The sequence below is a fragment of the Xenopus tropicalis genome, chromosome 9, assembly GCF_000004195.4.
Source record: "Xenopus tropicalis strain Nigerian chromosome 9, UCB_Xtro_10.0, whole genome shotgun sequence".
NCBI classification, from domain to species: Eukaryota; Metazoa; Chordata; class Amphibia; order Anura; family Pipidae; genus Xenopus; species Xenopus tropicalis.
The window spans coordinates 59,806,210-59,834,184 of record NC_030685.2 but is presented as its reverse complement, the minus strand read 5'-3'; the positions used below and the strand labels follow the sequence as shown (position 1 = coordinate 59,834,184).

The window sequence follows — 27,975 nt, the reverse complement described above, 5'->3', positions numbered from 1 at the left end:
GGGTAGGGTGTATACTTCTTTATCACAGTATATTTGGGGTAGGGTGTATACTTCTTTATCACAGTATATTTGGGGTAGGGTGTATACTTCTTTATCACAGTATATTTGGGGTAGGGTGTATACTTCTTTATCACAGTATATTTGGGGTAGGGTGTATACTTCTTTATCACAGTATATTTGGGGTAGGGTGTATACTTCTTTATCACAGTATATTTGGGGTAGGGTGTATACTTCTTTATCACAGTATATTTGGGGTAGGGTGTATACTTCTTTATCACAGTATATTTGGGGTAGGGTGTATACTTCTTTATCACAGTATATTTGGCTTAGGGTGTATACAATATACAGAAGAAGGTATTTTCAGCCACTTTGTTGGCCATGGGAGAAGTGATCTTGGGGAATCTAAAAACTACTACACCTGTCATTGCCCTAAAGGGTAACTAAAACCCAGCCTATATATATGTTGCACATGTTCCCAAAAGTAAATAGAAACAGATCTGTATTTTTACCAACAGTATATCCCCATATTTGTTTTTTATTTTAAAGCAAAATGTTGCAATAAACTGCACCCACAAAATGGAAAAGGATGGAACATTGTTCCATTTAGAACTGCCCACACATGCTTCTAATTCTATGCAGGTTTTACAGAATTTGTTTTACTCATAAATACATTTTACTGATTAACATGTCTTGCTTTCTTCTGCATTGGCAGCCTTGGGACAAGTGCTAGAGAGCCGGCCAGAAAAGGGTCCCCCCCGTACAGTATTCCGCTGATTTTTTTACTTCACCATGTCTGTGGTCACCATGTCTATGGTTTCATAAATGAGGCCTCAGTTTTTGGTGGATTTAGCAATGCTTCTTGCTGTTCAGTTCTTTATTAAACAATGCATTTGCCCCAGATCTAGCTCTTCTGTATGTCAGTGTAATGACATATAAAGTAGGTGACTGTGGCTAAAGTGAGTGCAGGGGGGGCAATGTGCCCTTGCAGAGAATGGGCTGGGAAACGGGATGGGGAAAGGAATCTCCTCAGCCCCCCATCCCAACTCATTACTCATCACATCCCCTCCCCTTCTATTAGCACTGGGACAAGTGACAAGGGAATGATCCTGAGCCCGGAACGTATCGATTAACCCAAGACTGTGTCCCTGGAACAGTTTATCAGCGTGGGCAGATGCGCTTACATTCTATTTAACCCAATCTGGTGTCCCAAAGGGAAGAGCAGAATGATATCACAGTGGCATAGCGCAGAAAGACAGGAAGGCAGAGGCTCCATATCCCTAATTAGTAGCATCATTCTTGATGACAGAAACAAATGGGAGAACAAGCATATTCAAACTGAGTTCCCTGTGTAAATCACCAGTTGTTGCCAGCCTTTGTATTGCACAAGCTGTGCCCTAGGGTTGCTAAGAGGGTACCTACTGTACGTAAAATTATTCTGGTCAGGGCCTACAAATCAAAAAGCACAAGCCTGGCCCCCCCATTCCATGAATACACACAGTGCTAATATAAACATTATTATATTAACTGTCTGGTGTCATTTAGAGGTATCATAAGATCTGACACTTCTATTCATGTGTTGCACCACATGTCCTCTAGGTGTCAGTCTCTAACTCTCTTACTATGTATACTTTGAGTGTCACTTAGTTACCCGTTTATGTGGCTAAGCCCTCTGAACTCTGTGAAATTGATTTCCAAGTGTTTATGCTCAATTTTCTTCAGAATGTGGTCCTGCATGCCCCCTGTATACCTGGGAGGAACCTTGAACAGGTTTCATTAAGTGATCCATTATACTTGTCAGTGTCCTCATTGTGTCTGTGTGAGTCTCAGGGTGCCTATGAGTGTGGCCAAGTGACCTTCAATACGGCTGTTGTGTCTGTGAGGTCCCATAATATGCCTATGAATATACACTGAGTTATATTCGATTCCTCAGCTGTGCCTTTGACTCCCCCCCATTGCGTGGCTATGAGTGGGTCAGTCTGTGCCTGTTTGACCCACTCATAGCCACAAAATTGGAGAGTCCAACAGGCACAAATTGACCCACTCATAGCCACACAGTTGGAGAGTCCATCTGTGCCTGTTGGAGTCTCCAATTGTGTGGCTATGAGTGGGTCAATCGGTGCCTGAGTGGGTGATCTTATTGTGCCTCGCTGAGTCTAATGATGTGCTATGAACATGCACTCTGTGCCACTGAATTTGATCCTATGTCTGTGAGTGTGCCCAGGGTGCCAGTAAATGTAGTCACTGTGCCTTGAGTGTTTTCTACTATGTGTGCCCCAGCTGGCATTCAGAGAAATCCCTAGTTTACCAGTGAGATCCCTTAGTGGTTTTTTGTGTTTGCTAGAGTGCATGTTAGTGTTCCCAGTTTGCCCCTAAGTATACTGTGCCATGTTTGACTTTGAACCTCACTACACCTATGAACGCCCTCCAAAATTCTGTAAGTCTTTCAAATATTCCTGTTAATAAGATCTGTGTTACTGTGAGAGTTCCTCTGTGTGATGGTAAGTTTCACCCAATATCTGGACCCCCAATGATCCGTTCCCCCTGACTGGCAATCAGGGGCGGGCCGAGTCGACCGGCCCCCTAGGCAACCTGGTCGCCCACCTCGCCCCTGCACCTGCGTTTTCGCATTGCACCCCACCCCCCCCCGTGTGTTTTGGCGCGCATACGCAGTTCGCATGCGGGGGGGGGTTGCGATGTGAAGCGATAGTTCATTGCCCCTAGGCAATAGAGGCTCCTGCCTGGTGCCCCCCAATCGTTGCGCCCTAGGCAGCTGCCTCTTCCCCCTACCCCTACTTCCGGCCCTGCTGGCAATGTATCCCAGTGTGTTTTTAGGAGTGTACTGCAGAGTGCCTATGACTGTTTTAAGTCTACACCAAATGGTGCCACTGAGCAACCCCACTGTGTATGTGTATGCACCCCAGTAAGCAGGTGTCCCCAGTGTTGATATAAGTGTAGCCCATTGGGCCTGTGAAAGAATGCCCTATTTTGAGCTGGACTGTGCCCAGTGTGCCAGCCTGTGTGGGTGCACAGTGAGTCCCTGATACAGTGTAGTGCCATTTACAAGCACTTGATCTCTCCCAGTTGCTATCTGCTCCTCATTATTTATTACCATTCAAATTGTTTCTATTCTTTTGACATTCAATTTACAAGTTTAGGGACTGTTTTGTCCTCTCCTTTGTCCCGCAGAAAGAATCCATGTTGGAGAAGCTTTGAAAAGCCAAACATGAGAGGCAGGCTGTGAAAAGGGACAGAGCTGGGGGCTTTTGATTCCTGAGGGAGAGTCAATAGTTACTTTACATAATTGCAGAAGAAAGAGATTCAAAGCCAGAATCACAAGCGCCCCCCCTTACCTCCGGGAGTCTATTGGATGCTTTCAGGCTTGCATAAAGGGGGCTGAATAAACTGGGCCAGAAAGATGCTTTGCAACTTGCAGATTGCTGTGTCCAGATGGGGAGATGACACAAACCCCCTTTTGTTGAGAAGGGTAGGGGGGGTACTCTGTTCCCTCCATGCACAGGATACTGCCCAATGACTGTCATTTCCAGGACTGAGCGAGCAAACTGAATTAGAGCCCATTAATAAACAGTGGAAGGAGGGACTCTTAGCCCTGCACCTCCCTACAAGGAAAAGGGACAAAAGCACTGAGTGTCTGGGCTGGTCTGTAGGGTCTTGCCTGGGATACGGAGAAAGGGGGGGCTTGTAATGAGTTGGGGCCGAAATGTGTCATGGAAATATAATGTCCTACACTTCAACAATAATTGGGCCTATACCTGAACCAAGGGTCATATCAAAACAAATGCCAAGGCCCATCACTTAATCTGAATTTCCAACTTCCGCCATCAAGAGAGAATGGTTTGGTTCTACAAGGAATACTGAGTAAGGGTGCCAATCGGGGGGCAGAGAAACTGCCTACAGAATGGGTGTAGGGTGGAGTAAGCAGATTCCTGCGGCCCCCAACCTCACTCCCATGCCCTCTCTGGGGCTTTCTTAAGGTTACGCATACCCTGTGGGACAAGAGAGGCACAGAGGGGACAAGAATTATTAACATGAATGGTGCACTATTATCCCCAGTAGCCATTACAATACAAAGCAAGTTGTTCGGGTTAGCAAGCGGCTCAGATAATATCATAGATTGTTATCTGCAATGGCTGGGGGGAAAAACACAAGTAATGATGACTGTGCCTATATGTTTGTATTGATTAATGCACAGCCATCTGTATGTATGCTTATCTGGCCAATAATCTATGTGAAGGAACACAGTGTGGGGATGCCTGGGTGTCCTGGGCAATAGTGGAAGGCTTGTTGATATTTGAAGTTTAGCAACAGTTGGAGGGCTGCGGACTGGATATTGCTGATGTATGTTCAGGAAATATAAACCAATCGTTACGTAATATAATATTTGCCTCATTAAGAACAGTAGAATATGCCCTTTTTATAGGCTTTTCGAAAAAAAAACATTTTTTCTTTACTTTTTACAAAAGAAGTAGAGGACAATGTCCTATGAGATAAATGCTATACACTATTTGTATACATTTGCACTATTTATATTTCAACTACACAGAGCATTGAGATGGTTCTTACACGCGGATTCCTTCCCATAGCTATATACTTACCCGCAACACGCCATGCAGACTTTCTGCTCATAACTGATTCACATAAGGTACAACATGCACACACATATTTATTGATTGTGTAACTATATATTTAGATTATACATATATATATATATATATAATGAGCAGATTATGCAGTATAATGTAGGTGTATATATTGTGTGTGCATGTTGTACATTATGTGAATCAGTTATGAGCAGAAAGTCACAACCTAATGATTAGGATAGTCTCTGTGTTTATTTATTTATTAGGCAAGTACAGTCCATACAATGCAAGTAGAATGTGCAGTCGGACCAGTTTACAGATTGGCTAAATCGTTGTGTAATTAGGAAATGCCTTTATTCATAGCGGCTGTCAGTGCTGATGGAGTGGAAGTGTGTGAGAGAGAATTATCCCGGGTTTGTCCCATCACTGGTCAGTGACAGAGCTCAGAGAGTCACAAGTCTGTCCCTGTTCTCCATCCCCTGCACTTTATCCTGATTCTCTCTCTCTCTCTCCGAGGGGTGTGAAGTGGGCTCGGTCTGCCAGGACAAGCCCCCTCCAGCCCAGCCACCAATAGCAATCAGGGAAGCCGAGGGAAGGTGCTAAAATCTGGCAAAACGTGAATGGGAAATAGGAGCACAGTTTGTATCTGCTGAGACTGGGGAGAGAAGAAGCTGCACATCCAGGTCACCAAGGAAGAGAGGAGATCCCATTACACCGACTGCAATTGACAAGGTCCCACCAAACAGACAGGAGCACGGATCTAACAGTACAGGCAGAGAGGAGAGACCCCATTTCTGCGGGAAGAATCCCAAACACAGAAGGAGAAAGTCCCCAGAAAGCAGAAAGTGGGAGCTGTGCGTGCAGGGCACCCAGAAAGGAGCACCCAGGAAAGCAAAGCAAAATCGTCACTCAGAGAGAGAAATGGCCCTCAGCACCCAGTGAAGAAGCAACACAGCCAGGAAACTGGAAGGGGTGAAGTGATTCCTTCAGAGGAGACAATTCCCATATAGAGAGGCTGTGTACTCAGGGCATCCAATAAGAGAGGGGTACTAGAGAGACCCCCCACTATACAGAGAGGGACTCACATAAGCCTGGCGCACATAAAGCTGTCACCAAAGAATCTCCAGAGAGCAGTGGGAGGCCCTCCTTTACTTAATGAAGGTTTAGTCTGTGACCCATACAGAATACTGCTTTGTATATCTGGCTTTGGCACCCATCACCCACTTCTACCCAAATCACTGGCACTCTACCAATGGTAACTGTGGCAGACTGTGGCTCTGGTGCCTGCTGAGAGCTGCTCTAGTTGTTTGTGCCCAACTTTGGGAGCATTTTCTTAGCCTTCCTTTGACTCCCAGTAGCTTATATGAGTGCAGCCTTTCAGCCCCCTCTCATGATGATGCAGCGTCCCCTGGGCAGCAGTACAGCCTTTAGTATAGACTCACTGATAGGGAGCCCACCACAACCCAGCCCTGGACATTTTGTGTACACCGGATACCCCATGTTCATGCCTTACCGGCCTGTGGTCTTGCCCCCTCCACCACCCCCTCCTCCATCTCTGTCTCAAGCCACTCTGCAGCCAACTCTCCCTTCAGCGCATCCCCACCACCAGATCCCCAGCCTGCCCAGTGGATTCTGTTCCAGCCTTGCCCAGGGCATGGCACTTACCTCTACCCTCATGGCTACTCTGCCAGGGGGATTCTCAGCCTCCGCCCAGCACCAGGAGGCAGCCAGAAAGTTTGGAGCTCAAAGTCTCCAGGGGGCCTTTGAAAAAAGCGACGGGGGTCAGTCAGATGGAGAAGATGGTAACAAGACCTACATAACCAAAGAGGGCACCTTACTGCCTTTCTCTGCTTCGGAAGTTTCTCTGGGTAAGTGTCCCAACTATCACTCCTTGGGAATGGGCAGGGTGGCAGCACCAACCTGGGCAGCATGGGAGCAGTTTGTAAAATAATAATGAATAGAGATTAGAGAGATGGTACCTAGATAACAGACTGGCAATAGGGCAGAAAATAGATCTTATGCACACATGTGTATATAAATTATATAGATTATTTTTTGTAGATAAATTGATGGCTATAGATATAGGTAGTAACACTGAGGTAATGATATATTTAACCTGTTCAAAATGTTTAAATTGCTTCTTTTTTCATTACTCATAAACAACACCAGGAAAATGAAAATGATGTTACTTACAGCGCACTACTAGGGATGGGAATTCAGGCAGGGTATCATTTGGATAAGCTGCCTACAACTTACTATAGGATTACAACACAATTCACTCCACAGTTTCATTAATTCCCAGCACTGAGCGCTTTCAGACAGGCCATATTAACCCTAATCCTATTTACACCTCTCTGGTTGGGGTTAAACCACGGGAGAAAATGTATAATATATTCAGGAGCAAGTTATAGGCATATTTGTGAGAAATCCCCCGTACTGGGCTCCGCGCTTTCAGGTAAATAAAAGACTTGTTTGCCGACATGAAATTATTCTTGATTTCATCCCCAAAAGTCCAGTGATTGTGCATGTTTTTTAGATGTTACTTAAATTCACTCTTGTTTCCCTTTAGTAAACGGATAAAAAGAAAATGTGGTTTTATTTAGGCAAAAAAAAAAATGAGAAGAGATTTGATTCTGATTTAATTCTCCCTGAAATGAATTCAATGAGTTTGTTTTTATTTTACACTTAGAATCGGTTATTTAGGGTTTCTGTTATAATATTTATATGTAAGTATATATTACAATTCCCTAGAATATTATATAGAAATGTGATTCCTCATCCGACCTCTAATTCTATTGTGAGAAAAAGGATTTTAGATTAACAAACTGCTCTGATTTAAAGAGATGCACAAAAGAAACTGCTCAGTGTCAGAATTCATCTTCTAAACGGGGTGAAAACAACTTAAAAGGGGAGAATCCCGATGTCTTCCTGATCGGCCACAGCGACAAAACGGAAGAATAAAATGTTACATAACTAGATAATTATTCACGTATCCGTTTAGGGATCTTGCGTGCAATTATATGAATATTAGATATCATATCTTTTACACCTATATCTCTCTTTCTTTTTCTCACTTTTTCTCTTTGTATATATATATATTTTCATATGCATATAATTCCCTTGAAAAAATCTAAACAACTGCCATATAAAGTGGTTGTGGTTTTTATTTTATTTTTATCATATTTATATAACATTTCATATGCACTTACATTTTTATAATTTGTGCCTCCCATTCTATATATATTTATAGTGTGTGGGAATGTGTAAATGTGCACATACATTTATAAATTATTATTTTTAGTTACACACACAAACACAGGTGTGCATTTAAATCTAATAAACAGAATGGATCTATACGTGTGCAGTGTCTACATGGGAGTAGCATTTCCAATGTCAATACAACAATGTATAAAGTATGTGTGTGCCCTATATGTATATAATTCGGTTGCATATAAAAATATTTATTCCCTATTTGTTGAGAGTACTAACAGAGTATTTAACTGTATTTCTAAGGTCTGTATTTAGATGTATAATCCTAATGTGTATAATAGTGTGTGTGCAACAGTAGGCTTGTGTGTGTGTGTATATACAATCCCCAAAAGGCTATCGCTATATGTTCTGTATCTATATGTCCTATATATAACAAATATCTAAAGTATAAATATGTTACTTTTGCAATGTGTATATATATATATAATCTGAGTTTGCACCGATTAGCATTTAATGTACCAGCGAATTCACCAAATAATTGTGTATAATTCCGGTGTGTGTAACATTATTCCCATGCTGTGTTTCCAGGTCCAGTCCGTGGGCAGGGGAAAGAGGAGTCTGGGAAAGAAGCAGAAGGAAAGGGCAAGGAGGATTCCTACCTGATGGACAGTGACCTGGACTACAGTTCAGATGACAATATCTCCTGCCAAACTGCACACAAAGAGGACGACACCCCAGAGGAAAGCCCCCCAAACTCAAATCCTTCTAATAACAGCAACACCAGCTCCACGGGGAAGAACCGACGGAGGAGGACTGCCTTCACCAGTGAACAACTGCTGGAACTAGAGAAAGAGTTCCACTGCAAGAAGTACTTGTCCCTGACAGAGAGATCCCAGATCGCACATGCGCTCAAACTCAGCGAGGTCCAGGTCAAAATCTGGTTCCAGAACCGCAGAGCCAAGTGGAAGAGGGTCAAGGCTGGTAATGCGAACTCCAAAACTGGGGAGCCCTCTAGAAACCCCAAAATTGTTGTGCCCATCCCAGTCCATGTCAGTAGGTTTGCCATACGGAGCCAACACCAGCAGCTGGAGCAAGCAAGACCTTGAAATGGGCAATGGACATCAGCAGAGAAATCCATTTTGTGGCCCTCCAGTTGTTAATCTACATCTACCAGTATCCCCTGACAGCCAAGGGCAATTAGAGGGTGGTGGAAGTTGTAGTTTTACAACAACGATAGGGCCATAATCTGGTCATCCCCGGACAATGAACAGATTAGCCATGGGTCAGACAATGGAGGTCACAGGACGTCAATAACCAATTCCCTCCTAGACTTTCCAGAAAGACCCCAGTACTTATTATGTTAAGAAGAAGGGGTGATTTTTGCACTTGGGGTGGCTAAAAGGTTAGTTCTTCAGGAACTTAATTTTATGTACAGATAGATGGAAGCTGGCCTCTTTTTAAGGGGTGGTGGACAAAACCCTCTCAAAGCCGTCTTAATTCTAATGTTCTGGACTTTCTATGGACAGAGGCTTAGTGAGAGCTCTGGAACCGGCCACAGGGTTGCGTTGCCTGAAAAGTGCTGTGGGAGCAAAGTTACTTCGGTACGACTGAGGGGGGTACATGCCGAAAAGATGGTAACATCTTCCCCCCCCCCTGCCCTGGGGTGCAATCCCCTTAAACAAACTGAACATGTTTTCTAAATTCTCCCAGAGCCTCAGATTATGTTGTGGTTAATTTATTCTGTGTTGCTTATTTCTTATAAGTTATAAAACTTAAAAAACTCAGTCTTGTGAAATCCAATCATGTCTCTAATAAATAATTCCTTGCAGCCGTTCTGGGATATTTGGGGTCATTCCGAAGCGAAGATGAAGGGTTTGTGTATAGGTCCTGTTAATCTCCATCCAAGCCCCCGGAGACTCATTTTGTCAAACATGATGTGTGTGAATTGAATGGGGGAGTCACCAAAAAGAAGGCTGTGTGGGATTTAATAGGGCAAGACATGTGGGGTCTGTTGGACACAAATAAATGAATGTACATTTTTTCCTAGAGATCATTTAATTGTGGATGGCTGGGAGTGTCATCTGTGCAGTAAATGTGTCTGTCAGCCGGCAGGGTGGAGGGGGGATGAACAATTAGGAAACGTTTCCAGGGCTCAGGTTTTTTTGGGTTGACTTGAGGTTTTTGATGCTGGGTAGGAACAGATTCATCATTGTTATACTGTACCCGGCAGATCAGACCCAGTAGAATCCCTTGGATGTTCAGGGCTGGGATCTGTCAGTTTATTTATGGCAATTGTACAAAGGCTCTGAGGATCCCAGCAAGAGACAGAAGGGGTCATTTCTCTCCACGTCAATTTCAGTCATTTTGTGGATGTGACACTCACCCCCTGAATGGCACAGAAAGAGCGCAGAGAATTAACTCCACTGTGCACTTAGTTTTATCTCCCTGTTGGAACGAAGCCGTCTCTCATCTTCTGGGCTTTCTGCGGGGATTCCTCACTCCTTTTATCTCATTTACTTACACAATGTTTCCCAACACATGTGGGGTGGAAGGTTTGGGGGATATAGAGGGGCAGGCGTGTATGGTTCAACTAGAGACTGCAGCTAAAATGGGATTATTATTAGTAGGGGAAACAGGGAAATTCATGTGAACACCCCTCACATTTTATCCTCACACAGTCACACAATAACCCATATTATATAATGCAGGGGAAATCCTCTATTGAACAACACAATATATCTGTGTGCAGTGAGTTTAAACCATCACCCACTGGTGTAGGATCAAACGGAAATGTATTTGCTTCCGTATATAAGGAATTAGTTTTGCTGTGTGTGTAGAAATTGTAACTTGTATAATACATTTAATCCACCCTAAAAAAATCAGAAATGTACGAACACACATATGTGTTCAGGTAAGTAATCTTTTTTAACAGAATCTTGTATAATTATTATATTTACCTGATTACCAAAATACCAACAAATAATAGTTGTTTTACAGATATAATGAGTAACAATAGGATACATTACTTATTTACTATAATAATGATATAATGATAGATGCTACAAATTATGATTTATTTTGCAGAATAAAACATAGGACAGAAATGTTACACTGAAAAATGAATGAAATTTCCCATAGAACCCTGAGCAGTTACAGACTACATTCCTCAGTGCACATTTCTTTAGTTGTTCATTTGCACACACACAGCCAGCTCTCCCAGTTACACACAGGTCTACACTAACATGATCCTGGTTACACTGACAGACAGGGCACACATGTACTGTACCTCACACCTGACAGTTAATAGTCATGGAGAGCTAAAATTACAGAATCAGGACACTATAGGCAAAGAGTGAAAAGAGACAAGGAACCTTATAATTCTGAATAGAAATACATTTGTGTTTCATAAGCTTATTTGGCGAGTGAGCAAGTCCTGCTTGTTACAGACTGTCATTCATAGGCATACATTTGACTACAACAATTTGCTCTTCTGCCATTATATACATGCATATTTACATGTTTATCAGCCTATCATCTATCTATATATCTATCTATCTATCTATCTATCTATCTATTTATCATCTATCTATCTATCATCTATCTATCTATCTATCATCTACAGTATCTATCTATCATCTATCTATCTATCTATCTATCTATCTATCTATCTATCTATCTGTCTGTCTGTCTGTCTATCTATCTATCTATCTATCTATCTATCTATCTATCATCTATCTATCTATCTATCTATCTATCTTTCACTTGTAGTGCAATACTTTGCCCCAGTAATTATGTTGTTTGTTTTTATTTATAAGACATGTGCTTTATATGACCCTCTTCCAATTAATGCGCTATTTACACAGTATATATTAGCTGTTGCAGCCCTGTAAGTGCATATGACATTGTTGTGACAGTTAGATACACACAGTTGTTGCAATCTCAAACAAGTAAGATTCCCGTATATACACCCATATTTTGCTATATGGAACTGATACAAAGCTATGAATACATTCAGATAGAAATAGTGTTTTCGGCTGTAAACTTGCAAGCCACAAAAAATTGTGATTGTAAATTACATATCACATACACATTTGTCCCAAACTTTTCCCACATACAGTCACAGTCCCATTGTCACAGTTACACATTATCAAATACATTCCATTCAAATTAACAGTGTCGCACACACAGCCACAATTATACATCTATATATATATATTCCATTCTGTTATAACTCACACTCACACAGCCACACACCACATTGTCGTAACAGGCAGACCATTACCCAGCCAGAAATACACTCAGTTATTGATGAGAGACAACAGCACAGCCCTCGGGATACAATGTACATGTGGAATTGTGTATTTCAGCCTTACCTACTTACAATGTACAACAGAGTTCTATTAGTACGACAGCATATGAAGTAACACATTTAAGACAAACACGCAGGAATAATCACATGAAATCATTTTATATGAATTTTAGAATTCTGCACATTCCTTTATTTATTCGTAAGAAACAGGATTTTTTTATTTATTTAACCTTCACTTTATTGAGTTTTCTGATCCAAGTCGTGAATATTTATTATTTAATGCCCCATGAAAAGAAGTGATAGTTTTTTAGTGTTACTGGCCCTTTGGTACATACACACGCAAGGGAACAGGGACAGAAGTGCAATCAGTTGTATATGAAGCAAAAGTATTTTAACCACAATTTAACACAGGACTGCGAGCGACTTACTGAAAAATCTAAGTGTGTGTATATTCATGCAGATACATCATGTCAGCAACACCATTATTCTCCCTACTGACCTGTAAATTAACTACAACTCCCAGCAACCTCTCAAAGTGTTTGACTGCGTCGTGAAATGCCCAATTATGAAAATCCCTCATTCATATCTGGATAACTAAATCCTCATATATATTACTGGTTAGTAGTGAATTCAAATGAACTTGGAATCATAGAATACTAATAGACAGGAGTTGCCAGCGGCATAACTTTGTCGCTCTGGGCCCCCCTGCAGAAAAATCCTCTAAGGGGGCCCAGTGCGACAAGTCCCTCCTCCCTGCCACCCCTCCCTGCCACCCCTCTTGCACCACACCTTCTGGCCCCTGATTGCGCTACTATATTTAGTGGTAGGAGAAGCGCTGGGGAGGGGAGACTATGGTACAGCAGACCCTGCCATCTGGGTCCACCTTTTGCCTGGGCCCCCCGCGAGGGTCTGCTCTATAAATACTTATGCCACTGGGAGCTGCATACATTACTGATACAGCATAGGTAGGAGTTATATATTAGTAATAACCTATAGATCAGGCAGCAGTCACATATTACTGACAATATACACAGCAGACAGCAGTCACACATTACTGACAATATACACAGCAGACAGCAGACACACATTACTGACAATATACACAGCAGACAGCAGACACACATTACTGACAATATACACAGCAGACAGCAGTCACATATTACTGACAAAATACACAGCAGACACACAGCATCATGAGGAACGGGCAGTATTCGCCATACATTACAAACAAGGTACAGAACAGGCGGACGTTATAGACATTACTGGCAGAATAGGGTACACAAAGCTGTACATTAGGATCAGAGAGTTGTGCTACATGGAGGATGTAATTATATAGACTGGCACATCAGCGGCAGTCACAGCATGTAACAATAGGTAACAGGTAAGTGAATGAAGCCATAGAAACAAAGCAAGGGAAATACAAAGCACCAGCATTCAGAGAGAGGGGCTAAGGGAAGTCATTTAGAAATAGTGCTCAGTGATGTCACTTATGCCACATGGTTCATTGAAACTCATGCATTAGTGTAAAAACAATGTACTGTAATGAGAATATCCGAAGTTCTGTTCGCTGCAGGGCCAACATTTAGTGGGTCAGGTGGATGTCATGTTAGTAGCCCGGTCCCTGTGAGGGGCAGTTCAGATTTGTGGTCGAAAAAAGTGATATCAGTTCAAAGCAGTTTGGATTGGGTATGTTTTATACATGAGGTCAGGTGGATAACAGGTGTGGTTTATTTACACAACCATTTTTTATACTGGGACTCCATTTTACTTAGGTAGCATGACCCCCCAAGGCAGTCAATGGGCTAATAACCCAAGTCCTGCAGACAGAGTACTATGGGTCACATGTTTTTTGTTGGTCCCGTGGTTATCTTTATAAACATCCTTCAGATTGTCTCCTACATATGGCCATGCAGTAGTATAAAAAAAAGTGTGACTATCTGGGGCCCCTGGATCCTTGCAAACAATTCAATATCATCCACCCAAACAATGAAGCTCAAAATACCTGTTTCTTCTGCAATCCCAATGGTGTACCTAGTTTCTAGGGCTCCAAGAAGACCCAGAAGTTGGTTTGGGGACTGAGAAAAGTAAATGGTTGCAGGGCAAAGGCACAAAGGGCAATTGCCAGCACTTTGCCACCCAAAAGTACCAGCTTGGCTAGAACGCTCAGAATTGTTCCTCCACTGACCACAATGGTAATCACTCTGCAATCAATCAATCTGCAATCATTGCTTGGAAACTTAGAGCACCCCCGAGAAGTAGACAAACTACCTTGTTGTGCAAGGGCTCAGTTTGTTAAGGGTTAAACTTGAAAGCCATGGCGATATAGTATACGTACACGCCTTTCACTTGCACGCGATTTGGGCGGCATAATACCAAAAAAGAGCCTTGGTCTGACCTAGTCCATACAAGGATACAAGGTGCACCTTGGGAGTGTGGGGTCATTTATAAACACTGAGCAGAAACCCATGGCAACCAATCAGGTGTTTGCTGTCACTGTTCTAATTGCAGCTGGCTGAAAAAAACTACTCATTGATTGGTTGCTAGAGGTGTATTACATAATAACTGTGCGCATATGCTTTCTGTTGGGCAATTATGGACATGTCACACGTGGCACTGGTAGAGAAACCATCTTCCAACCTGCCCCGAGTACAAATTTTTGCCCCACTGTATCAGCAGTTTAAAGGTGGCCATACATGCACCGATATTATCGTACGAAACCTCGTTTCGTACGATAATCGGTGCGTGTATGGCATGTCAGCGAGCCGACCGATATCGCAGGAAGCTGCTGAAATCGGTCGGCTCGCCGATCGGCCAAGTTAGAAAATTTTGATCGGGCGCCATAGAAGGCGCCTGACCAAAATTCTCCCTTCAGAGCTGAATCGGCAGAAGGAGGTAGAAATCCTATTGTTTCTACCTCCTTACCTGCCGATTCAGCCCTGAATGGTGTGTGGCGGATCTGACGATGTTTCGTGCGACCGACGGTCGTACGAAACATCGTGAGATCGCCACGTGTATGGCCAGCTTAAGTCATTGGGGCAGATTGGCCTTAAGCACATATATGTAAGTTGCATCCACAATAGTAAATGGAGCTCAAAATATCATAAAGAAAGTGAGAGTTGTGTCAGTATGAAGAATATAAAGAGTGGAGAGGGACATAAGGCCTCGGAGGGAAGTAGGAAGAGAGCCACACTGAGGCTTGGGTGCTGCCCAGACTGTGCTAGGAAAAGCCCCGCCGAGAGAGGGATACGAAGGCAGAGACAGCCTGGAGAGAGTCGTAGGATGAGAGGCGATGGGAGAGATCGAGCCTGAAGAGGGGGTAGGGAGAGGGGAGTGGGTGCTGGAGAGGGCCTTGATCCTGCGCTGGAGAGGCAGGGGGAAGATAAACAAGTGGAGGGGTTTGATTGCAGCCATCATCACAGCTTTCATTTGGCTGCCTAATGAGTCACATCACAGGCAAAGAGAAAAATTGTCACTGGCCCAGGCGCTAATGAATTTTTTTGCAAATTGTAATCAAGGCAGGGCCGTCTGAGGCTGCTGATTAATGGGACTCGGGGGGTTTGGGCTCTCCCCATCCCGTCCTCCCCGCACTAAATTAACAGCAACTTGTCTGAGCTTCAAATTAACTCTCAATGATTAATCCTGATGGGAGCTGTGAAGAATAGCGCTTGCTAATAGCTCCTGGCCCCTGGTGCTGCTTTCTATTAATTCCCTTCCCTTTAGCTGTTCCAGCCCGGGGCCCGGCCTGCACTGCACCATATTTGTTGCTCCCATAAATTATTATTTACATCTGCAGTCCCAATCTTATTTTTTCCTTTTGGGCAGGGGAAAGCCTGGAACGGTTTCAGCAAAAAGGCCCAATTCCATCGAGGACTTAACATTTTAAGAATCAGAGTCCAGAATATCAGCCATACTGCTGGTCCCAAACCTCCACGGCTGTTTTATATGTTCCGCAAAGAAATAATGAAATTGTAAATGTCTTTGGTATTTCAAAATGTGATTTTCCTATATTCTTGGGGTAAAGTTGCAAATTTAAGCACCATTTGGCACGACCCCTGCATGTGCCAGCTGTGCTGTAGATTGGTTTGGCTGGCATGCTGAAGGGTACCTGTCCCCCTTGTAGGGAACATTCTCTTACATTTGTCTAAAGTTATATCCCTATTTCCTGCTTGAAAAACAAGGGGGCTCAATTGCTAGCATGGGTGTGAAATTCTACTGGAAACCAATCAGCAGTCAGATATAATCAGTCAACTACAAATTAGAAAATTAAAGTAATAATCTCATTGGTTGCAATGGGTAATTTCACAGGTTCATACCCTTTCCCAAGCAACTATGCCATGACAATCGCTGGTACAAGTGATTGTAATGAGATTTCAATAGGGTCTAGTTTTGGGCAGTTTGTCTCTGCATTTTGTGGGCTACTTAAAATCAAGGTTCTCTAAGTGCCCAAAGCAGTCCATGTGCCATTGCTCTGATTTAAGAAAAGATGAATGGGTTTGGGCCTGTGTTTGTATCATGATATGTGGGAGGTTTATTTGCATCAGTAGCATTTGGGTAGTAGGAGGGGTCACAGCTCACACTTTCTGGCAATCAGTCAGCTGGACCAGTACTATTTAGCCAGCAATATTAAGGGCCAAATTAAATACCAGCCATGACTTATCTCCAGCTGTAGAATGCTTACAGCACATAAAGATGAGCAATATACTCACTGAACAGGTTGTGTGGGCAGATACAGTAGGTAGGCTTCAGGAAGGGCTGAGTGGCATTTTGGCAAAATTACAGACTGACTTTAGCTGGGTCACTGCGGAATCTTCGTCCCCCCTTTAGTTTTTGTTCATCCCTCGCAATCAGCCAGAAGCAGAGCAGGAATACTATATGTAAGTAAGTTGATGAGCTTGAAGGGCATGTCTTTTCCCCATCAATAAGGATGATGGTGTTATATTATCATTATGACAGGTTTATGTCTTCCCCCAGATTTTGTTCCTTTTTGATTTGATGTTTCCTGTATCTGCTGCTACTGATGCTTCTGGGAGGCAATCCCAATATGATATATTTTCCACAGTGAAGATGCCACTCATAGAAATAATATTAGACGCCCACAATTTTGAACTATGTGCAGATCTGCATATCAATTATATTGCTGCCACGGATTATTTTGTGTTAAGACTCTTGTGATGTACAGGGCAGTACGTAATTAATGCTCCTCACCAGCACTCGGGCTGTGCAAACCCCTTTTAATCTTCCAGAGACCTGGGTCTTATATAATAGGGATGGGACCGAGGACAGGACCTTGTCCTTCCAACTTGCCAGGCCACTCTGACGTATGGCATATAATATAGGCAGCCTGTAATTGACTTATTGGAATCTAGCGCCAACAGGTATTTATAGAGGAGGGGAAGAATTATGGGGCGCTGACAGCTGCAAATTATAATGAAATAAATCTGTGTGCGCCTTACGCAGTTAAACGAGTCACTTCCCAAAATCTGTGAAGGTGTACACCCATCTTGCTGTCTATCTATCTATCATCTATCTATCTATCTATCTATCTATCTATCTATCTATCTATCTATCTATCATCTATCTATCTATCTATGTATCTATCTATATATCTATTTATCTGTCTATTTATCTATCTATCATCTATCTATTTATCTATTTATCTATCTATCATCTATCTATCTATCTATCTATCATCTATCTATTTATCTATCTATCATCTATCTATCTATCTATCTATCTATCTATGTATCTATGTATCTATCTATTTATCTATCTATCTATCATCTATCTATCTATCTATCTATCATCTATCTATCTATCTATGTATCTATCTATATATCTATTTATCTGTCTATTTATCTATCTATCATCTATCTATTTATCTATCTATCATCTATCTATCTATCTATCTATCTATCATCTATCTATTTATCTATCTATCATCTATCTATCTATCTATCTATCTATGTATCTATGTATCTATCTATTTATCTATCTATTTATCGTTCTATCTACCCCTTTACCTATTTATCATTTATGTATTTGTCTATCCCTCTATGTACCTATCCATCTATTTATCTGTCCATCTGTCTGTCTATCTATCTATCTATCTATCTATCATCTCTTCAAGAAGTATAGCTTTTCAAAATAAAAAAATTAAAGAAACCCATAAAGTCATGATTATTGTATCCAGAATAAGGTTAACAAACAAACATACAAAAATCAGGAAGTCTTCAGCAAATTAATGTATTAATGCAATTATTAGAAGTCTCACATATTTTTTAAATGATCTGATGGCCTTAATGTAGGCAATGTGACATGGAATAATCCACACCTGGGGGTAAAGATGTAAAGAAGGGAGCCCCCCCACCCCCATGGTCACAGGAGACTGGGGCCGCCATGAAGTTGTGTTTGACCTGGGCAGCACATGAGAACGGGCTGGGGTGGAGGAGCATTGGTACGCATCCTGACCCTCCTGCCGCCAGCAGTCCTATGGTTTTACTTCTTCTGTGTTACACCCCAATCCAAAAGTATATTTTTAAACTAAAAAAAAAATCTAAAAAGCATTAGTTAATGAGATTAGCAATAAAAAAGGTGATATATAGAGTTTTCTTTTTATATTTTGGTTGCATAAGGTAATATATTGCTTATAGCGCCCTCAGGAATGTATGGCAGTAAATGAGGAATTATCACCACTCCTTATTTAAATAACTTATTATTGCTTTAAAGCCTGGGGAGATAAGAAGAAGTAAAGGGATACTATAATCACCTTCTATTGTTTATTTACAATTCTCCCCACTTTAATTTTGTAAACAAATCAGCAGGCTGCAGGGATGTAATATTAGAGAACAAAGGGCCTCTAACTCCCGGACTCTTTTCACGGGAGACTGGGCTAGAATCACGCGCCCGGCAAGCAGAAGCCAAATCCACATGCAAGCAGTAAAGTGCCTACAACTTTGTCAGAATAAAAGAAGCTCTTTCAGTTAAACATGCCTGTGCTGTTGGGGTATAAAACTTCATTTAGTAAGAATTTAAATCTGCATTAGGAGTAGTTACACAGATTTGGGCAAAAACGAGTACAAACATATGGCAAGTACTATATAGGCACTGCTCTGCAGTGTAAATGCATAGGCAGCAGCTTATGTACCATTGGACCAATATATGCCAGAGGGGCTGCTGTAAGATGCCATAGACAGTCACTATTTATTTGGCTGGTGGGGGGCTGTTTGGGCCTCTGTGTACCTGAAACGCAAGGGTCTGGCAGTCCAGACCTGCAACTGAGTCCTACTTTATATGAATAAAATGGAACATTCCAACACAGAAGTAACAGGAAGCCGATCGTTGCCCACAAAGCCATAGGATCCACCCATTTCTCCCCATACACCTGCCAGAGGCTATGTGCTCTTATGCATGGCGCTATCTCATAACCAAACAGCCCGCATGTTTATAGCACCCATTAAACCCAAAGGAAAACATTCATTGAAGTTTCTGTCACCAAATCCACAAGATAATGGGGCAGGAGGGGTAGGTGGGGGGGACATTGTTATGGGCTGTGGGGGAGACAAGAGGAGGATGAAAGGACAGGACACTTTTTTATTTTTATGGAAGATTCGGCAGGTTCAAAGGGCCCCTGTTATTCAGCCATTTCCCGCTGTTCTGGGCTGCACACAGCAGTAGAAAGTAGATTTTGTATTGCTGAGCTCCATCACACAAATGTCATTGGTGTCATTAGGGTCCACTCCGGCATTTTACCTTATTGGATTGCTGAATATAAAACACTTTACTTGCGGCTATCTAGCATAATTGCTGCAAAATGTGGAAGAAGGGAAAGGTATTTTTGGGATATTTGTCACCCAAGGTAGCACAGATTTCCCACAGGTGCCAAGTCTCCTCCTGTGCCATAATCCCTTATCACTGCTGTTGTCACATCTCCCTCTTGTTGGTTACACAGTGACAGTGCTATACCCAGAGTACACAGAGGCCCAAACAGCCCCCCACCAGCTCACTATATAGTGACTGTCTATTGCATCTTACAGCAGCCCCTGTGGCATTTTCCAGAACCCACAAATTGCCAGGGAGGGGCCAGAAATGTTAGTGTTATCAGGACCTGCTGCCTCTCATTGTAAAAAAAAAACTTCAGTGTGTATAATCAGGGCCGCCATCAGAAACTTTGGGACCCCATACAAATTATTAATATACCCCCCCCAATGAACATAAGTGCACAGTGCCAAAATTGTGGCCACGCCCCTTGTGTGTGCAATATAGGCAGCTGATGTCCCTTATAACAAGCAGTTCATAGAAAACGTTTCATTAATTATTATTAATTATGTGCTAATTAGTGGTCAGTTCATTAACAGTCAGTGGAGTTTGCCCTAAATTTAATCTAGTTAAAGTTTAAATAGTTAAAATGAATAATAAATGTGCTAATTAGTCAGTCCATAGCCAGACGATAGGATTATGTGATCGGCAATGGGGCAGTCGGATCGGGGACCGCATCAACGAGCCGATGCGGTCCCCGATCCGACCAGATTTTCTAACCTGGCCGATCGAGATCTGGCCAATTTCAGGCCAGATATCGGTCGGCCAGGCCGCTCTGCTCTCCCCATACACGGGCCGATTAGCTGCCGAATCGGTCCAAGGGACCCATATCGGCAGCTATAGTCGGCCCGTGTATGGCCACCTTAAGTGTCTAGGCAAGTTACACCACAATACAATAGTGTTTTATCTGTTATCTGCTATGTACCTGTGCCTTTTCTCCTTTGAATGGCTGCTCCCATGGCTACACAGCAGCTAATTTATATAAATTATAGTAGACTTTCTGAAGTAAACACACAACTTTTACCAGTGCAGGGCAGCAGCACATTATATTTTAGTTACTTTTATACACTTTCATTTTTTGGTGTTACTGTTCCTTTAAGATTTCTAGACAACTTTTGCGTAAGCTTTAATGTAATCTTATACATAACTTACGCAATTTGTGTGACTTTTGCACCGCAGCCGTGCCCCCTTCTGAAGCAGATTTTCATGGGCCCCGGCACAACAGTACCCCTTCTCCCCCCCCTGATAGTGGCCCTGTGTATAATGTGTATAGGTGCCAGTAACTACTGTGTCACTTTGTATATAATTTGCTTGGTGTGTCCAAATGCCCCTAATTACAGGGCTTTCTAACCTGTCTGATCAAATAAACGACCGATCGCCATAGTACGAAAATGATCAGGATGATAATTTGGAGCCCACGCACGGTTCATAAATCATTTGAAATTAAGTTTTGTACAATTATATCAGTGTGTGTATGGCCAGCTTAATGTACCCTCATATACTGATGCATAGAGAGCCCAGGGTATAATACACAGGCAGTTAGTGTTCTGCATTGGAATAGGGTCCAAAAGGAAATTTTAATTCTTGCAAAACCTTCTTATTTTGTCCAACACACACAGGTCAAATGCAGTTTCTAAAAATGCCCTGTAAATTGCTTGTACATTATCTGTCCCCTTAATTCATCTGGTTGCCTATCTCTAATTCCTAAGAGTAATGGCTTATAAGACATTTTCTTCTCCAACATAAAAATGCCAGTGAATAAACCAGATTTGATCCAATTAGTGCACACACACACACATTTTGATGTGAAAATGCACAATTTTGTGCTTTCTTGACAAAATCCACTTGATGCTATGCCTAACAATGGGGCACATCAGGGCAGATAAGTGTTTTCTTTGTTTATATTGTCCCAGGGCCCACGCCCTGCCCCTCAAATTCAAAAGGGCTCTTTTAAATACCAGAGCATAAGGCATCAGAAAGGCACATCTCAGACGACAATCATTTGTGTGGCATTGTCCCTATAGATACTAATAGAGCCATGTGCGTAACACATATGGGCCCGATTCACTAAAGTCCGAAATAAGGGGCCTGATTCACTAAAGGGCGATAAAAATTATCGCACGCTTTTTCGCGTTAAAAAACGCAAAATAACTTGCGCGCGATTCACCATAGTATTATCGCGTGCGAAAAATCGCAATTTTCACATGGGGTATTTCTCGCACTAGTTTTACCGTTTTGCGTTAATTTCCGCGCTGAAAAGAATACGATTGCATGATTCACTATAACTTTTGCGCGCTAAATATCGCATTCGGCTATACGAAAATTAACACCTACTACAGGCAGGCGAAAAATTATACAAAAGTACAGTAAATGATTTTTTGCAATAAAATATGGACTTTGCAGTGTTATTTATTCAAGTCTGTGTTTCCCCCAGAGTGACGCAGCCGCCAGTTTGCAGCGAAATGTTCATTTTTAATACAGCATTTTCCGCAAGTATTGGCGTGTATGGCTAATATGGCGTGCGTTCATTTGCGCAACTATTTCTATTTGGCTACAAGTGATGAAATGTTTCGCCAGGCATGGATTCGCAGCAAATTTTTGGACGTGCGTTGAATTTTTTCGCGGCGGATTTTTTCTTGCGTTTCGCAAAACAATCCGCCAATGGCAAAACGCATGAAAAAATTCGCCACGCAGAAATTCACCGCACATCCAAAAATTGATAACAAGTGTCAAAAAATGATAGTCACGGGCAACAATTTTTTTGCCCGCACAACATTTTTGCCGTTTCGGGGATCTTTCGAAAGATTTGCTAATTTTTCACTAAAGAAACCAGAACACATTTGCTCATCACTAGTGGCTACTATTTATAAGCATCTACTATTTATATGTGGCTAATATTTATATACACCATTTATATGCTTCGACAATTTTTATACACTATTTCTATGCTACGATTCATATTCGGCGATTATTCGCGTAATTTAGCGCATGTACAGGCAAATACCGCATTGAAATAGTCTTTCGCGAGTTAAATAACGCTTGCAATATCGCGCGTAAAAAAGCGCGAGTATGCTTATAGTGAATCGTGCGAAAAATCGCCAAAATTAAGTGGCGGTAAAAATTTTAGCGCACAATAAGAATAGCGCACGTTTTATCGCCCTTTAGTGAATCAGGCCCAAGGAGTGCTATTTATAGCATGCGTTAAAAATCTTATCACTTCTTATTTTTCGCTCGATTCACTAAAAGGACACTTGTCATAATTAAGAAGCGATGTTCTTGGCGTTATTTATCTTGCGACAACATATTTTCAAGCAACGTGCTGCGTAATATGTTGTGCGCTGCGTATTATATTGCTTGAAAATATGTCGTCGCAAGATAAATAACGCCAAGAACATCGCTTCTTAATTATGACAAGTGTCCTTTTAGTGAATCGAGCGAAAAATAAGAAGTGATAAGATTTTTAACGCATGCTATAAATAGCACTCCTTATTTCGGACTTTAGTGAATCAGGCCCTATAGAGTTAGGGATGCAACAAATCCAAGATTTTATTCAGGACTCCCAGAATTGTTTGCAGGATTTGGATTTGGATTTGGGTGAATCCTTAGGGCAGGACATGACCCTGCATTGCTAGTTGTGTGTGGACATTGGTGTCCTGCTGTACAGCACAGGAGACTCTGGGGGTGAGAATCCTTACTGTGTGTAAGTTGGCGCTATATACCCAGGCCTCAGCTCCTCCTGGGGATCTCTGTCTGAGTGCCGGGGGCTGCTGCTGCTGCAGGAGGAGGTGCCAGGATGCTGATGTCCTGTCACACGGGGCATGTTGGAACACAAACGTGCATAATTGAGTAATCAGCAGCATATAATTGGGTGCCATAATTAATTTATTGTTGTGTAAGCAGGACAAATTCCTGAGTGATTCTCTGCACAGCCCCGTGATGTGCTACCTCCACTGCCGGGATCAGCATCACGCACAAGAAAGAACCCAATTTCAATTCACAATATTTTAGCTGGAGATATGGAGCTTGTGGCTAAAACTACAAGTCCCAGCAATCCCTATGTGCCTTAAATGATAGCTGCTTCTAAGTGGGCAGCTAGACAATTCCAGTAGTTTAACAGGAAGGTGCATTGTACAGCTTTTCTACACAGTAATAAAATCTTATGCAGTCTGATACATATACATATATATATAGTGAGCCCTTGTTATATAGGCAGGCTCCTCGTTACCTAATGTAGTGCTTGGTTTGTCAGTTATTTTGTTCCCTTATGCACAGCACCAGGGAATATGTTGGTGCTTTCTATTAATAAATGTAATAATAATAATAATATACACTTACTGGCTCTATACAAGAGAGACTGCAGATCTGATTACCATAGCCTTTGTTCAGCAGCAACTTTCAAAGACAATTTTTGTCATTTGTAAGTAGTTTATTACATACATTAAATCCAAACTTCCACAATGTTATACAGTTATGTGGTTGTGTTTAAATAATAAGATTCCCATATTACCTACCACTTTCTTCAGTGAGCTCTGCCCCCCCGAATGGGTAGAAAAATGGGCAGAGGGATTACTTATTTCACAACTTGGTTAAATGAAGAAATGTTTCCTCATATAATTCCCCATATAATTTATAATTCCCCTGCCTACTGTATATCATAATAAAAGGCAACATTTCTGCAAACCTTAACTTTATGTAATAAACTATATTTGTTAGATTAAGTCACCTAGAGGTCCCAGGCTCCCAGCTGAGTATTGCACAAGAGCTTGCGGGGGATCCCAGGAAAGTACAGAAGTGAATGAGAATTCTTATGGGGGTCCCAGCTGAGGATAGGAGTGTACATGAGTTCTTGTGGGGGTCCCAGCTGAGGATAGGAGTGTACATGAGTTCTTGTGGGGGTCCCAGCTCAGGATAGGAGTGTACATAAGTTCTTGTGGGGGTCCCAGCTGAGGATAGGAGTGTACATGAGTTCTTGTGGGGGTCCCAGCTGAGGATAGGAGTGTACATAAGTTCTTGTGGGGGTCCCAGCTGAGGATAGGAGTGTACATAAGTTCTTGTGGGGGTCCCAGCTCAGGATAGGAGTGTACATAAGTTCTTGTGGGGGTCCCAGCTCAGGATAGGAGTGTACATAAGTTCTTGTGGGGGTCCCAGCTGAGGATAGGAGTGTACATAAGTTCTTGTGGGGGTCCCAGCTCAGGATAGGAGTGTACATGAGTTCTTGTGGGGGTCCCAGCTCAGGATAGGAGTGTACATAAGTTCTTGTGGGGGTCCCAGCTGAGGATAGGAGTGTACATGAGTTCTTGTGGGGGTCCCAGCTCAGGATAGGAGTGTACATAAGTTCTTGTGGGGGTCCCAGCTGAGGATAGGAGTGTACATAAGTTCTTGTGGGGGTCCCAGCTGAGGATAGGAGTGTACATGAGTTCTTGTGGGGGTCCCAGCTGAGGATAGGAGTGTACATGAGTTCTTGTGGGGGTCCCAGCTCAGGATAGGAGTGTACATAAGTTCTTGTGGGGGTCCCAGCTGAGGATAGGAGTGTACATAAGTTCTTGTGGGGGTCCCAGCTGAGGATAGGAGTGTACATGAGTTCTTGTGGGGGTCCCAGCTGAGGATAGGAGTGTACATAAGTTCTTGTGGGGGTCCCAGCTGAGGATAGGAGTGTACATGAGTTCTTGTGGGGGTCCCAGCTCAGGATAGGAGTGTACATGAGTTCTTGTGGGGGTCCCAGCTGAGGATAGGAGCGTACATGAGTTCTTTTGTAAAACAGTACTTAGAAATAGAAACATTAGTGGTGTTTTTACCATGTTGCAATTCAAGTTAAAGTCAGGCAGCTACAGAAGTTTCCAACAATGGAGCCAATGCTATGTGAGCCATTATCCTAAACCACTGAGCTTGCATTTTATATCAAATATAATATTCCCAAAGAGATACCATAATCTGAATCTGCTAATTATATTCCCTACTCACTTTTCTATTTATCTTTCTTTTTGGCTTAATTAGTTTAATTATTTTGGGGCATGACCAGCAAGGCCCTGCACTGTGTCCCTCCTCCCGCCCGCTGCCCTTAGGGGGGCTGGTCAGATCTTTGTGAGGGATATGCTGATTGCTCTGCTCTGCCTTCAGCTACAACAATTCTTTTGTAAGAACTGGGATGAAAGAAAAACTGGTCACTTTCTACAAAGCGGGAGGGTGGGATTTTTATTAGGGAAAGAAGGGAAGGGGGAGTTACTGAGGGGGTGACTTTTGGAATGAGTTTCCACTTTATTGTATTGGTGCAGGGCTGGGAGGGCAATCTCTTCTGCTTCTCATGGGGAGAGTTTCTGCCACTGGAAATCACTTCTACATTGCTGGGGGCTATAAAATGATTATAGAGGTATGGGATCCGTTATCCCATTAGTCAGAAAGTTACAAATTATGGGAAGGCCATCTCCCATAGACTGCAAAACAATCCTATTGGGTTTATTTATTGTTTAAATTATTTTTTAGAAGACTTAAGGTATGGAGATCCAAATTATGGAAAGTTCCTTTATCCGAAAAACCCCGAGGTCCCAAGTATTCTGGATAACAGGTCCCATACCTGTATAAAGAAAATAATTTTCTGCCGACTCATACACATTACACCAGGGACTCAAATGCATGTACAGTCAGCACCCAGCTGTCACCCATGTGAAATATTCTTAATGAAATAATGAAGTTAAAGGCATCTGCAGATACAACAGGTATACAGTTACTTACTCAGAATATAATATAACTAGAACAACTGCAATTTAGCCAACAATTGCAGAATACATTTCACTGCAGAAGGGGAAATGGGTGCTAGTGCCATGTATAGGAAGGCGCTTGCTCAGCTGTCACTGGGAGATGTGGAAGGGAATTATCCCTTTAAAAATTGGGTTTCTCAGAAGATATTGTACATACACAACTAACCACTAAGCTTTGTTTGACACGTGTGTGTGTGTGTGTAAAGTGCATGCCCCTGTAGATATTGTATGGCTCATAGCACACTGAGCATACTGTCTGCCTTCCAAGAAGCTCTCCAAACCGAACCATGGAACTTGTCCTAGTGAGATCTTATTGGGATATTACTCTCTTTACTCTCTTTTTATAATCAATTATCATTCACATCATAAGACATTGCATTCCTATTGTTCTGCTTTAATATTCTGTTGTGGCAGATGTACATGCAGATTTAGTTTGCAGGCCATATTGCAGTTTCACTAGTGAAGTATCAGAGGACTGGGCCTGGGCACTGAGCATGAAAAGATAATGAGGCCTGGGCGGAACAAGAAGACTCTTCTCTTTTAGAACATACTGGCTACCATGAAACAGAAGTAATACATTTCAGATGAGGAAGGCAGCAACAGTCTAATGGTACCCAAAAAATGCCACTTTAACTTCGTGTCATGGCTCCACGGGTCTATGTTGGCTATAAATAACCAATCACATAAAGGGAGAATGACAGTGGCGTCCAATCACTGAAGTCCCCCATATGAAAGTGTGACTGCTCCCATTATATCAAGGAAAGAGAGTACATGGTGTTTTTGTGAAATTAAGGTGACCCAACATCATGTTTATAATAAACTTTCAATGAATCCCACACATGGCTTTTTACACATATAAATACTAATTAGTAATGAGCGAATCTGCCCTGTTTCAATTTGCTGAAAAAGTTGCAAAATGGCTGAAAAATTGGTGAAATGGTGAAAACTAACTACATTGGCTAATTGGTGAAATTTTGCAAAAGGCATTAAAGTCAATGGGTGTTTTTCATGGCTCCTTTTTTCCATGCCAAATACATTGGGGTCCTTGGGGTGTTTTTCATGGTGACTTTTTCATAAAGAAAAATTTGCAGTGAATTTTCGCTGCAGTTTCATGGAAATATTTTTTTTGTGTGTCAGTGCCAAATCCCCCTATAACTATAAAAAAGCCTCTCAATCTCTCTCTCTTTCCCGAGCTCTCGTCTGTTACCTGATGGTGAACTGAGCAGAATGAGCAGTTTCCAGCGTGACAGCCAGAGAAATAAGTGCTGTCTTAATGAGCTCATTAACT

General features: G+C 42.2%; 1 protein-coding gene across 1 annotated transcript; it reads left to right on the top strand.

Moving 5' to 3' along the window:
* The first annotated feature begins 5,037 nt into the window (after window positions 1-5,037).
* Window positions 5,038-9,636, top strand: gbx2.1 (gastrulation brain homeobox 2, gene 1). Its single transcript, XM_002932000.5, has 2 exons — window positions 5,038-6,466; window positions 8,397-9,636. Exons 1-2 carry the CDS (start codon window positions 5,962-5,964, stop codon window positions 8,912-8,914), a joined length of 1,023 nt encoding a protein of 340 aa, XP_002932046.1. The 5' UTR covers window positions 5,038-5,961; the 3' UTR covers window positions 8,915-9,636.
* Window positions 9,637-27,975: the final 18,339 nt, after the last annotated feature.